General features: G+C 43.5%; 1 protein-coding gene across 4 annotated transcripts in view; it reads left to right on the top strand.

Moving 5' to 3' along the window:
• The first annotated feature begins 259 nt into the window (after positions 1 to 259).
• LOC133486572 (ecto-NOX disulfide-thiol exchanger 1-like) overlaps positions 260 to 14592 on the top strand; it is a 32698-nt gene continuing 18365 nt past the window's right edge. The window contains exon 1 of one of the 4 annotated variants that reach the window (XM_061791943.1): positions 260 to 376. In XM_061791943.1, the coding sequence (XP_061647927.1) occupies positions 368 to 376 (9 nt within the window). In that variant the 5' untranslated portion in view covers positions 260 to 367. Of the gene's footprint in view, positions 377 to 5309; positions 5330 to 12891; positions 13704 to 14592 lie in introns of those variants that run through there. The other 3 variants (XM_061791945.1, XM_061791944.1, XM_061791942.1) reach the window with 3 other exon arrangements.

The raw sequence follows: 14592 nt of genomic DNA, 5'->3' as shown, positions 1-14592 counted from the left end.
ATTACATAATGACTAATATTAAAACATATATACAAATAAAATAATAAATAAAATACAAAATAAAATAATATTAAAATATTATGCTGATTATTAATTAATCATATTAATGTCAGTCAGTCAATTAGAAACCAGAAGCTATAGAAAACGCCACAATTCACCGTGTTTAATAATAATCATAATAATATTAATAATGTCGCTTTGTGGGTGTCAATCATTATTCTGATGATGATGCTGGTTATCATGCACGGCGCCTCGAGGACGCGCCCGCCTATGCGCGCTACCGCAGACGTGCGCGTGGCCGTGCAGTGGCGGAAGCTCCTCTTCGCGCGCTTCATCTTCATCATCGTCATCGTCGTCCTCTCCCTGCATGGCGGAGGTAAGAAGCGCAAGTAACATTTTGAGCGAACACTTGATTGTTTGATTGACTTTGACGTCATCAGTCGATTTTTAATTGAATGCAAGTCAGTCGACGCTCGTTCGCGCGCGCGCGCGCGCTTCTCCTCCTCCTCCCGTCAGTCGGCCGTGCACGCGCACCGCTGCTTTCGATGAGTAAGCGCACGCGCACGCTGTCTTTTGTTGGCAAAGTGACTCCAGGAAATAGAAGCCTCCTAACAACACTTTTGATGACCACAATTGACATCATCATCAGTCGTACAAACACGCGCGCAATCTCTGTCTCGCTCTCTCTCTCTCTCTCTCTCTCTCTCTCTCTCTCTCTCTCTCTCTCTCTCTCTCTCTCTCTCTCTCTCTCTCTCACACACACACACACACACACACACACACACACACTCGCAATGGTTTTCCCATGTGTGCAATCTGATTGGTGCTCGTGGTCACCGTGACGACCACCAGTAGCCGTTGCCGAGTGGGCTCACATTCAAATAATGTGCCTATGTCTCATGTGCTAAAAAGTCAACATGGCGACCTAGTGATTAGTATATGTGCCTCGCAGTTCTGAGGGTCACGGTTCAATCTCGGCTCGAGACTCCAAATTGTCCGGCGATGGAGACGTGAGCGGAAACGTTGAAATGTGCCCTGACTTGACTAGCGACCAGTCTTGTTGGTCAAGGACAACTTCTATGGATGACCGGATGGACATGTTACTAAAGCTGACAACGATTAAAAAAAAAAAAGTAGCCAACGGAATATCATTTCACACGAACACATTATCCTGCTCGGCTGGGTTCCGCGTGAAGAGGCCTGCACACATCAGTGAGTCTTTAGTCAAGGAAAACAGGTCACGTCTTCTTTTATCAACACGTGGAGACACTGGTCGCCAGTCCATGTCAGGACACATACAGACAAACCACGCACGGCTTGCCAGCCAGTGGCAGTGTGGGTCCGTACGGACGAACGAGCATGTGCACTCTCGTTTGCACGGACGCACACTGCACGATGCTGCAACAGCCAGGCAACGTTTGCACAACTTGGCCAAATGCGGAAATCTGTCCTGGTCCTGCAGCGGTTTCTATCTCCAGCACACTCACGACACCAATGGTGAGAGGCGTTAGTGATAGACAACCACTAATAGATAAATAGAAAGATAGATAGATCGATAGTTCTAGAGTAGAAGCTGACATTTTTTCGGGAATTCCATGGGTCCCGCAGGATGAGAGTGAATTTTACTCTTAATCATTTGCTTGAGCAAGAGTGGGAGCGAAAGTCACCAAGAGCGGGCGAGACTGGGAACCATGACGTCCACTCACGGTGACTTTCAAGATATTAACATCCCAAAATTAAGGATATCAACAATATCGCGGTTCACTTATCGCGGATTCAGGTCATCACATCTTTTTTATAGGTCAGTTTAGTGCAGTTACTCACTTGCTTATCTCTGATACAGTTAGCTTTATTGGCTAAAGGATTAATGTGACAGCAATGAGTCACATACGTAAGGTCAATTGGGCTTTGGTTCTTAGCATAAAAAGAAAACTTAGTAAGTAATCTCAACGTTTGGTAAGTCACCAAATTTCTTGAGGATACAAAGAACATGCCCAGAAAACCACTGTTTAAAACACAAGCCACAATCAACGTTTTATGAAATAAATTCACAAATACCAACCTTAAACCAACAAAGAGCTAATGCACACACTTATAACATTATTTACAGGAACAAATGCAAGTAAAGAGCAAAGTTTAGCTTGAACGTCTGTCACGAATGGAGGGGAGCTGGAGCCAAGAGCAGGCGGAGGCGGATAAATTATGATGAGCAGTTTATTGAAGAAAAGAGAATGGAGGTTGTCCTTGAGGTGCGTTGGCAGGCAGTGGAGGAGGGGACAGACGGCTGGCTTGGCGGCGGGATGGCAGGAATTACGTAGACCAGGAGCACGGGGGAAACACGCTTGGAAAAGCTGCAATGCTTTGTCGAGGATTTCCGGGATCAGGCAGGCGTATATGTGGGTGGTGACGAGGGCTGATAGGTGACAGGTGCGCGGCTTGAGGAAGGTGCTGGAAAGAGAGAGGGCGCAAAACGCCACGCAGGCTCCAACAATAGTACTGCGGGGCAGTTCATGACAAGTAGTGTAGTTATAAAACACCACCGCGATGAGTTCTGGGTTCCCATAATGCTTTTTGCTGACTACATTGACAAGACCGTCAGTGTGAGGAATGGTGCCAATGCTTTTGGCAGGAAATTGCATGGGCTGTTGTTCATGTAATTCAAGCAGAGCAAATCTGATGTCAGTAGGCATGAGTGTACGTATAGGGTGAGCAGAGTGTGTGGTTGTTCCCCTTGAGTGGACAAATGAAATACCTGCACCTCTCCAAAGCATCATGTATTGGAATTGTATTGAAACACATGGATGAAATGTACAGATGTATACAATAATATAGCAAGGAATTGGTCGCTACTTTGCAGATTGCATTGATGAGGGCGGTTTCTGAAATTGACTGCGATAAACGTTTACTGGAGTGGGGGAAAAAATAAGTCATCCTCCGTTATTTGGAGGTCTTTTGAATGGAAAAAAAGAGTTTCTAAACCAGAGCGAGGTGATGTGGAGTGCAGGTCATGCTCATGTAGCAAAAATTGTGACTGGGCATGTAACGTGTTTTTTGTGCTTTTTTTTTTTTTTTTAACGATATTAACATTCTCAGATATTCTTCTTAAATCCAGCTCGAAGTAATATGTTTCTGGTATAAATATGTGGATAAAGGCAGTTGTCAGATGACACATGCTACATGCTTTGTTGTTCCTGCGTAGCAACATTTTGGCGTCCTGGACTCATGTTCTCGAACACTTCAATGTGACATTGTTCTTTTTGTTTCAAGTAAAGTTCTTTGTTTCTTAGCCTTTTCAACAATTGGTAAGCCAAGATGTCAAAACCTTTTGTTACAATCTAAATGTGCACACCTTTGTTTTCCAGCTGCTGTTTACGTCAATCTACAAAGTATTTATTCTCAAAAAAATGTTTAAAACATCGCATCTACTCGCTTATTTGATGGCCACCATTATTAGGTCTTGAGAATGTGACGCGTATCGGCCAGAAAGAAAACCGCACAGTTAGTCAAAATTCAATAATTACAAGCTCCATATTTAAATTTGATGACATGTACAAAAGCTATGTAATAAACCACGATCATAACGTCATCATCTACCTGTAGTGACCAAGTTGTGATCTGGATTTCTTTTTGCGGCAAGAAGTTGACGTACGACACTTTTACTCTTCGCTACACTTCATCTGATGGTCCGCTGCATATTTCCCATCTTAGCCGTGGTGTACACACGAGTGAACGAAATCCATCACTCTCAACAATCTGTCAGTTCAATAGGGCGCCGTCCTAGCAGGCGAGGCGCTAATTGTGCTTTGACGCCACTTCCTGTCTGCAGCTGATGACGATTTCGGCCAAGATTCCTTCCCCTTTAGCTCCTAACGTACCCTTTTTGCGAGCAAATATACGCTTTTATGTTGCATTTGCATTTCAAAAATTTTTCGAAGAAAACGTTGCCAAAATATCCTTTTTCGTCTTTTCTTCAACAAATTCATTGTTTAAGGGCAATTTTTTTTATGTTGAATTTGACTGTTTCAAGTCTTCACATTGTGATGTCAACAAATAGGCAGATTTGTTTTTTTGGGGGCCCAATTTTACCTTTTCTAAGCAAAATCGCTTATCGCTCTTAACGCAAGCACGAGCAGTACCAACAATGTATGGCTATGTGTATGTACGCGATATCCAGCATAGGTATATGCTCAATGTTGGGAAGATGACTGGTTACAATTACAAGTTACCCTGTTGAAAATGTATTAATAGTGTAATTATTTCAATTGATTTCTCAAAGTGGCGGCACGGTGGCCGACTGGTTAGAGCGTCAGCCTCACAGTTCTGAGGTGCGGGGTTCAATCCCCGTCCCCGCCTGTGTGGAGTTTGCATGTTCTCCCCGTGCCTGCGTGGGTTTTCTCCGGGCACTCCGGTTTCCTCCCACATCCCAAAAACATGCATTAATTGGAGACTCTAAATTGCCCGTAGGCATGACTGTGAGTGTGAATGGTTGTTAGTTTCTATGTGCCCTGCGATTGGCTGGCAACCAGTTCAGGGTGTACCCCGCCTCCTGCCCGATGACAGCTGGGATAGGCTCCAGCGCGCCCGCGACCCTAGTGAGGAGAAGCGGCTCAGAAAAATGGATGGATGGATTTCTCAAAGTAATATAACTAATTGTATTAGATTCCGTTTTGACAAATTTTCTTAATTTTGAATGAACACATCAACAGGACCCTTGGATGTTTCCTCTAAAAAACTGGATTCAAACCATAGATCACTATTCTGGAATTAACCACATATTTGTTCTTTACACAAATAAACTGATAGCAAAACATGATGAAATGTAAATATGGAATGTATTTAATACATCATGAAATTTTTTTGTTCCATTATATACTGTATATACTGTAGTTTTCTCGCCCTTACAAGAGGCCTGGGAGCTTGAGGGTTTTGCGCAGGATCTTGTGTGTGCTGTTCCCACTATTGTGCTCTTCTGGACGGAGATGTCAGATGTTGTTTGTTCCTGGTATGTGCTGGAGCCATCCTGCCTCCCGGGTAACTGGCCGATCACGACGGGCACCGCTATTGCCTTCACCGTCCACCATTTCTCTAGTTCTTCCTTTAGTCCTTGGTATTTCTCCAGCTTTTCCTGTTCCTTGTTCCAGATGTTGCTATCACTCGGGATTGCTACATCTATCACGACTGCTGTCTTCTGATGTTTAGCCACTACATCTATTTCAGGCTGGTTGGCCACCACTAGTTTGTCAGTCTGGATCTGGAAGTCCCACAGGATCTTGGCCTGGTTGTTCTCAACCACCTTGGGTGGTGTCTGCCATCGTGATTCTGGGACCAGGTAGCTACCATCTAAATAGTCCATGCCTTGCTTTTATGGACCTTGAACAGAAGGCATACATGGACCAGCTACTTGGTACATGTATGCCTTGCGTGCCAGCATCTATCTATCTATCTATCTATCTATCTATCTATCTATCTATCTATCTATCTATCTATCTATCTATCTATCTATCTATCTATCTATCTATCTATCTATCTATCTATCTATCTATCTATCTATCTATCTATCTATCTATCTATCTATCTATCTATCTATCTATCTATCTATCTATCTATCCATCCATCCATCCATCCATCCATCCATCCTTCTATCTATCTATCTATCTATCTATCTATCTATCTATCTATCTATCTATCTATCTATCTATCTATCTATCTATCTATCTATCTATCTATCTATCTATCCATCCATCCATCCATCCATCCATCCTTCTATCTATCTATCTATCTATCTATCTATCTATCTATCTATCTATCTATCTATCTATCTATCTATCTATCTATCTATCTATCTATCTATCTATCTATCTATCTATCTATCTATCTATCTATTTACAGCATATGGAAAACATGATACCATGATGACCTAATGACAATTGTGCGCAAATGTAGACAATATCACTTCATGACAAGTGAATGTTCAATAAAAAAAAGTCCAAAATTATGAAGATGAAACTGTTCCAAAGTCAAAGTTCTTTTATGTGTTCAGAAGTGTAACGATGAGTCTAACTTTAAAAAAAATCTCAAACAAAATAATAGATTGCACCACAAGGTGGCGCTTCGAGGTCATATATGGAAAAATATGTCATGTTTGAGACTACTGTGGAATGTCTTTTGACCAGAGAGAGCCGATCACAAGCCTCGGCTTGAGAAGGAGGAAGTGTTCTCAGCTTTTGTGGCTATTTCTCAAATGTAACTAAAACTGTACAAAACATGGAAATTTCCCAAAAACAACTGTAATTTAATTACACATTTTCTTCCAGTAATGTAATTATTACAATTACATAAATTGTGTAATTAAGTTACGTAATCTAGTTACGTGTAATCAGTTACTCCCCAACACTGTATATGCTGTACATTTAGATGTGTATGTATATGTACTGTATACATATTGTATGTAGATATACTGTATAGTGTATGTGCTGTGATGCGATCCAGAGTGCAGTCTTTCAGTCATTGAGTATATGAAAATGATCCCGTATAATACAAATCGTCTAATAATATCCAAATAATGTCCTGATGCATTTTGCGTCGATTGTAAAATTCACTTGGAGGGCACGACGGTGGAAAGAAAAGCAATAAAGCGCTTTCATTCTTTTCACTCCTGTGCGCAATCTATAATCCTCTTTGTGTGCATGTGCGTGTGTGTGTGTGTGTGTGTGTGTGTATGTGTGTGAGAGGAGATTCTGGACGAATACGATGTGAAGAGGTCTGTCCGGTCTCTGTTGTGCTGGGGAAATATTTTCATCCATCCTGCCAGCCAGGAATTTTTGCAGAAAGAAAGAAAAAGGGGTGGGGGGTTTAGTGTAGTGTGTGTGTGTGTGTGTGTGATGTTGTGTAGTCGTGTAGTGGTGTAATTTCTGTCTAGTGCTGTGTAGTGTGTATGTGGTGTGGTGTTGTGTTGATGTTGATCGATGTCGGTGGTGCGGGGAACACGCGGCTTGTCATTGGGTTAATGTGGCAGGTGAGCCCCGCCCCCTCATGATGGATTGGTCGCCAATCGCGACACGCACAGCACAAAGCGAAGACGCACACGCCTCACAAGTTGTGTTGTCGCACGACAGCAATGTGGCTCGTTAGCATCAAGAAAGGTCATGCGCAGCTTTTATTTGGAAATATTTCCCCAAGCCTTTCAAGTGCTTCATTTGCATATCACACCTCATTTGCATAAATAACGACAGTCAAACAAACAAATGGGAAATGCTTGTTTTCACTTCACCTTCATTATCTCCATCAATTTTATCATCATCACTTTTATCTTTGTCGTCTTTGCTGCCAGCGAGCAGGTGCGAGTTAGTGTAGCATTAGCATCATTAGCTTGAGACTTAAAGGGGGACTAACTCCTTTAATAATAAGTTGTATGTGCCAGCACTCATCAAAACCTGGCATTCTGATGAATATTGCTTAAGGCTTCGGTAGGGACTTGAAGTGTGTCAGCATCGAAGGTAAATGTGCTGCCTATTAAACGGCTCATCGTTTTATTTCTTGCGTTACCCATGGCTGGAAGACAAATGACAGCGTAAATAATTTGTGATTATTTTAGCGTATAATATTGGACATGGAACATGATTTCGGTGTTGTGTTGTTATGTTGATGGCGACGGTTGATGTTGATGATGTACAACCTCAATTCCAATGAAGTTGGGACGTTGTGTTAAACACAAATAAAAACAGAATACAATGATTTGCAAATCATGTTCAACCTATATTTAATTGAATACACTACAAAGACAAGATATTTAATGTTCAAACTGATAAACTTGATTGTTTTTAGCAAATAATCATTAACTTAGAATTTTATGGCTGCAACACGTTCCAAAAAAGCTGGGACAGGGTCATGTTTACCACTGTGTTACATCATCTTTTCTTTTAACAACATTCAATAAATGTTTGGGAACTGAGGACACTAATTGTAGAAGCTTTGTAGGTGGAATTCTTTCCCATTCTTGCTTGATGTACAGCTTCAGTTGTTCTCCGTTGTCGTATTTTACACTTCATAATGCGCCACACATTTTCAATGGAACACAGGTCTGGACTGCAGGCAGGCCAGTCTAGTACCCGCACTCTTTTACGACGAAGCCATGCTGTTGTAACACGTGCAGAATGTGGTTTGGCATTGTCTTGCTGAAATGAAATGAAAAAGACGTTGCTTGGATGGCAGCATATGTTTCTCCAAAACCTGTATGTACCTTTGAGCATTAATGGTGCCTTCACAGATGTGTAAGTTACCCATGCCATTGGCACTAACACAGCCCCATACCATCACAGAGGCTGGCTTTTGAACTTTGCGTCCATAACAGTCCGGATTGTTCTTTTCCTCTTTGGCCCGGAGGACACACAAATGTGGACTCGTCGGAGCACAGAACACTTTTCCACTTTTCATCAGTCCATCTTAGATGAGCTCTGGCCCAGAGAAGCCGGCGGCGTTTCTGGGTAGTGTTGATAAATGGCTTTTGAATGCATAGTAGAGTTTCAAGTTGCATTTACGGATGTAGCACCGTATTTTAGCACCATTGGGTTTCTGAAGTGTTCCTGAGCCCATGTGGTGATATCCTTTACACATTGATGTCGGTTTTTCATGCAGTGCCGCCTGAGGGATCGAAGGTCACGGGCATTCAATGTTGGTTTTCGGCCTTGCCGCTTACATGCAGTGATTTCTCCAGATTCTCTGACCTTTTGATGATATTATGGACCGTAGATGATGAAATCCCTAAATTACTTGCAATTGTACGTTGAGGAACATTGTCCTTAAACTATTTTCTCACGCATTTGTTCACAAAGAGGTGGCTTGTGAATGACTGAGCAATTCAGGGAAGCTCCTTTTATACCCCATCATGGCACCCACCTGTTCCCAATTAGCCTGTTCACCTGTGGGAAGTTCCAAACAGGTGTTTAATGAGCATTCCTCAACTTTCTCAGTCTTTTTTGCCAATTGTCCGTGTTGCAGCCATAAAATTCTAGGTTAATGATTATTTGCTAAAAACTATAAAGTTTATCAGTTTGAACATTAAATATCTTGTCTTTGTAGTGTATTCAATTAAATATTGGTTAAACATAATTTGCATGATTTTATTGTATTCCGTTTTTATTTATGTTTAACACAACGTACCAACTTCATTGGAATTGGGGTTGTAAGTATATGACAGCAATATAAGATCGGATGCCAACTTGAACGACGTGAGAACAGCGAGCAGCCGTTGCGGGGGCAGCCTTGATTCCGCCCGACTGCGACCATGTGTGACTTGTCTTTGCTGAATAGTTAGCAATTCGTGAATTTGCAAGACAGAAAAGACCGAAAGATGGCAGCCTGCGTAAGCAAGAAGATTCGTAGATTTCAGTAAAAAGCAGCTGATAAAGAAAATATGCTCATTTCAAATATAACAAAGTTTTCACATCTTGGGTTCCGTTCCCGACAACACCTTTACAGCCTTTGTTTGTATGTGTGTGGCTCGTTATTTTGAAAGTGCGTCTGTGGGGGATATATGCGTGTGTGTGTGTGCGTCTGTGTGTGTTTCCTTTGCCTCCGAATCAATCGTGTTTGTTTTTTCTCCTCCCATCGTTTTGTGTCCTGGCCGGCATCCATCTTGTTTATTTTTCCACCTCTTTGTCCTCGTCTGCCGCCCATGCTGTACCCCCCCTCGGCCGCCCTTGCCCCCCTCCAATCCACCGCCCCTCCCCCACATAACATCTTGATCTATCTGCTGCATCCTGCGCACCAGCGCTGATGGATCAGCGCCAAGCTCGCTGCCGAGCTGCAAGCCGGCCACACTCTCCATCAATGCATGCGCATGTGTGTGTATGCATTTGTTGCTAGCTACATGTCCTCAGTGTGTGTGTGTGTGTGTGTGTGTGTGTGTGCGTGCGTGTGTGCGTGCGTGTGTGGTGGAGGAAAAAGCGAGTGTGAAGCGAAGCAGGAAGCGTAATAAGCGGTCTAAGCGAGCGGAGGCGACGTGCCCACTCAACAAAATGTTGGTGTGGTGTGGAAGAATGAGGAAGGCAAGGATGAAGATGAAGAAGATAATGAAGATGATGATGATGATAATGATTATGATGTGATGATGAAGATGATAATGATGATGAAGATGTGATGACATAAATCATTATATCAGTGGCAGGCGGTGCATTTCAGACGTGGTTCTTCACTGGCGACTTAAAGGTCCCACTCCATCAAAATCCCAAATTTTCAACAGTTTTATGCATAAAATGAGTCACAATGAGTCTGTGATCTGGTTTAAGTCTATGGTTTGTCGATTGCATACTTTGAACACCAAACCGCTTGCAAACGATAGGATTTGAATTCACCGTTGTTGTGACGTAGTTTCGTCAATTAATATTCAAGTACCCTGGATTATTTCATTCCTCCTGGTGGGGAGGGGCGTGAGGTTTCCAAGCACTGAACCCGCTGAGCAGCACTTGGTGGACAAGCAGGCTGGACAAACTTTGTGCTTAAGCGGGCGTGTGCGTCTTCCTCGAAGGAGACGAACACCGGCGTGAGGCTGGCCGGCGGGGACGCTCTGATGGTCCAATCCAGTCAGTGGCGGGGGGGCGGGGGTGGATTAAAACCTTCTGTTCACCAATAAATATTTGCAATGTACAGTCTGGTTTTTTTTCATGCAAACACATTTACAGATACCAAATACTTGACACTGCTGTGTTTAAAAACTAGCTCAGAGCTGTTTTATTTATTTATTCAACCTTATCCAGGTATTTGCAATGCCAACTTGGCTGCAGACAGCAGAGTAAATCGAAGCAAAATAGACGCAAATACATATACAAATGTACAATGCGATATAGTAACAAGTTAAATATTACATTACATCATAGCACATGGTGAAGACAAGGTCCATAAAAGGCATGTGAGCATATGTTCGCTTAAAGCTGGAGAACTTGCATGGACATGAAGAAAAATGTAATCGCCTGAATGCCAAGAATGCCATATTAGAAAAAGTCTGCTTCGTCCATATTTGGCTAAGACCACCCCCTTTCCTCTGATTGGTTGCCTTTGTGTAGAAGAGTACCTCTACACTCAGGAGCGTAGAGGTAGGCGGATAGCTTAGTTAGTGACGTTAAGCTCGAGAAATTCAAATCAGCTGCATTCAGGCCACTTGGCAGAAAAACACCTGGAACTCAGGAAGGCGTGGACAATTTTAATTTGTATTTCACATGTTGACTGAGACACCATAGAGTGAATATTACATCCCAAATACTAGAAAAAGTTGGTTTGGTAAAATATGGCACATTTAATGTAATTATGTTGTGGATTGATGTCGTTATGTTGTGGCGTTTGCAGTTGTTGTGTCCTGTCTCAGCCACCGGAGAGGTGGCTTACAACACCACCTATCAACCACATACAATACCGTCCTTTCGTCCTTTCCAAAGAAACTCAATATTTCTGCTTCAAACAAATAACAAACAAAAAACTGGGACTACTTTGACCGTGAGGCATCTCCACAACCATTTTATAACTGAATAGAATATTCATGGGGGAGTTTCCACCCAACGACTCAGGTGCACGGACAATGGCCTCTCTGACAGGCATCCTAACCTGTCCTTTTTTTGCATTCCAAAAGAACAATAGCATTTGTGGTTTGGGGCATGCCTCTAACTTGGAGCATAAATAGTTTTTTGCCATACCAACTCAGGTCAGTTTGACCTAACTAAACCTTGTTGCAGGAACTGAAGAAGCCTGCTCTGATGACATGTCAAACGTCTTCTAAGACAACCAGACCAGTCCAGTTGCGAGCATTTCTACGTCAGTTCGTCAGCTCTGAGTTATAGTTTGTCTCAAAGGGGTTAGCTTGTTCTTCTTCACGAAAGTCATCCGAGCAGGGCGTGAGTGTTAGGTTTTTCACACATGCTCTTCCCCACCAGGACGGCTCTGCGTGTGTATGATGAATAATTGATGAGCTTGTTCGACCTTGAGGTGTCCTCTGAAAGTGTGTATGGCTCTCCTCCTCCTTCCCGCACATTCCTGCTTCACACATATGTACAAATACACACACACACACCACAAAAGTGTGCATGTATGTGTGTGCATGCGCTCGCTACGGCGTGTTCCCGCGGCACCCTTGTCATCACACTCAGCCCGCAAGATGAACGGCGAAGAGGCGGAGCGTTGCGGCAGGTCACGCCAGCGGGGCAGCGGGGTCGGGCGGTGTCGCTCATGCGAGGCCGGCCAGCGCTCCCTCGCGCTCGTCTCTTGCCGCCTCTCTGCCGCTCGCTCGCTTCTCCCGCTCGCTTCCTCTTGATGCTAATGCTACGCGACAGGAACAGCGGCACGCCGCTTCCGTCCATCAGCGAGCTCAGCCATCACATTAAGACAGGCTGGCACACACGGACACACAGTCATTCATTTAATGCGTGTGTGTTTGTGTGCGCGTGTGTGTGTGTCTCAGATTGAGGATACCCTGATAGACCACCACGCTTGCTAATGAGCTAGCAGCGCTGATGGCTATTAACACACCACACCGTTGTTTAATTTTCTACTTCCTGATCTGTTTTTTTGGATACATTTTTATGTATGTGCCCTTTTAATGGATTCTTGTTATGAATATATATAATTACTATTGCAACTCATATACATACTGTATCACAGTTCACATTTTGCAGTCCTGCGGTATCGCAGATTTTTAAATCGTACGTCTAATTTTATATTGCAGATTTTTTGCTGTATCGCAGGATTTTGCGGTGCTCATTTAGACTGGCTAACCTGAGCTAACAACAGCCAACAACTTACACTCTCATTGGCTGACTCCCACATTACTCACCAGGCCAGGCCCCACCTTCTAAAGCCATACACGTTCAAAGTTACAGATACTACAGTGCAGAACCTGAGGTAGACGACCCCAAGTCGACAAAAATTCTACCCACACCTAACATGCATATTTTGTCGGGGTATAACAATAGCTATATCTCACGGTTCGGTTTTATCATAGTATTAATCTCATGGTATGGTAATTATTGGGATATTGCGGGAAAGCTCACGGTATTGCAGGAACGATCACGCTACAGGTGGGGCAAAGAGGCAAATGCAGGAGAACCGAAAAACCTCTCTTGTTCTCACTCTTCTTCTTCTTCTTCTTGACTCTTGGAGGGTCCTTCTCAATAGGTTTTAGTATTTTCCGTCTGTTTTCTCCACAGGTTTTTGTGAAAGAGAGCTTTAAATCATCTATTACCGTGCACTTTTATCCCTGTCCATCCAATGTTTACATTCATATACTCCAAAACAGTATTATTGCTGCAGCAATAATATATGCTCACAATAACAAAACTGTCCATTGAGAAATTTTCTGTTCAATAATTGAACAGTATTTACTGTCTTGTCATATTTTTGTATTTATAATATTAGAAATCGAATACGGCCTACTAACAGTGCTTTATTTGCTTGAGTCCCAAAATTCAGGGGAGCTGTGGTGGTGGCCCGCGGAGTGGGGCTGCGGGATGCGGCTTCGCGAAGTGGTTGTCCACTAGCGGCCGATGCCAGCGTTTACCGGCACGGAGGCCGGCGCGAACAACGAGGCACCTCTCGCCCAATCGATTGCGACACGATGCTCAGACCGGCATAGCGGCTGCGCTGTAGCTTTGGGAACTCTGAGATGTTTCTGCATCCCTCCCTACACAGCCTTTTGGTCATGTAGGCCACTCAGCCAATCAGTGTGTATTTTTGTGACGTCCCCGCATGGTCACATGGGTTATGCGTCCAATCGGGTTATCTATCTATCTATCTATCTATCTATCTATCTATCTATCTATCTATCTATCTATCTATCTATCTATCTATCTATCTATCTATCTATCTATCTATCTATCTATCTATCTATCTATCTATCTATCTATCTATCTATCTATCTATCTATCTATCTATCTATCTATCTATCTATCTATCCATCTATCTATCCATCCATCCATCCCCACGACCACCCACACACCACTGCTCCAGTTTCCCTTTTCGGGAATTTAACCAGAGGTATGGCGAAATAGGGCAGCACAGTGGACTATCCACCTCACAGTTCTGAGGTTTGGAGTTCGAATCAGGGCTCCAGCAGAAACGGCCGTTTCAGAAGAGACAGGTGCTGCAGCACCACTCGGGCCCACGTGTGCACGTGTCTGCCGAATGGTCCCAGTTTTGGAGTTAACAGGAAGTCAACTCGGAAGTCACATTTCCATTAAGTGTCCGTTCAGACAGCTTGCAGGAAGACTTCCTCCCTCAGGACAAGAAGGAAGGAGACAAAATGGAGCTGGGTTCACTTTTCAGGTTTCTTGACCTGAGGCTATCGCGACGTAGACACTGCCGCTAGCCGCCACCGCCGCAAATGAGCGGCCGGAGGGTGCCGGCAAACCCTAATTGGTGGCCAATCTTTCGGATGGCTGCACACGCAAACACACACTAATGATTCCTGGCCTGCGGTGTGTGTGTGTGTGTGTTGAATAACTGGACAGTGAATGCGGCGTCAGAGTCAAACATTTTTCATGAGCGAGCACCAAATTGGCTTCTTCAAACCAAAACGGCTTGAATTTTGTCGTGTGTCAAGTCACGATTAGC

Source organism: Phyllopteryx taeniolatus, chromosome 12 (genome assembly GCF_024500385.1).
Source record: "Phyllopteryx taeniolatus isolate TA_2022b chromosome 12, UOR_Ptae_1.2, whole genome shotgun sequence".
In the NCBI taxonomy this organism is placed as follows: Eukaryota; Metazoa; Chordata; class Actinopteri; order Syngnathiformes; family Syngnathidae; genus Phyllopteryx; species Phyllopteryx taeniolatus.
This window is presented reverse-complemented; position numbering and strand designations above follow the sequence as displayed.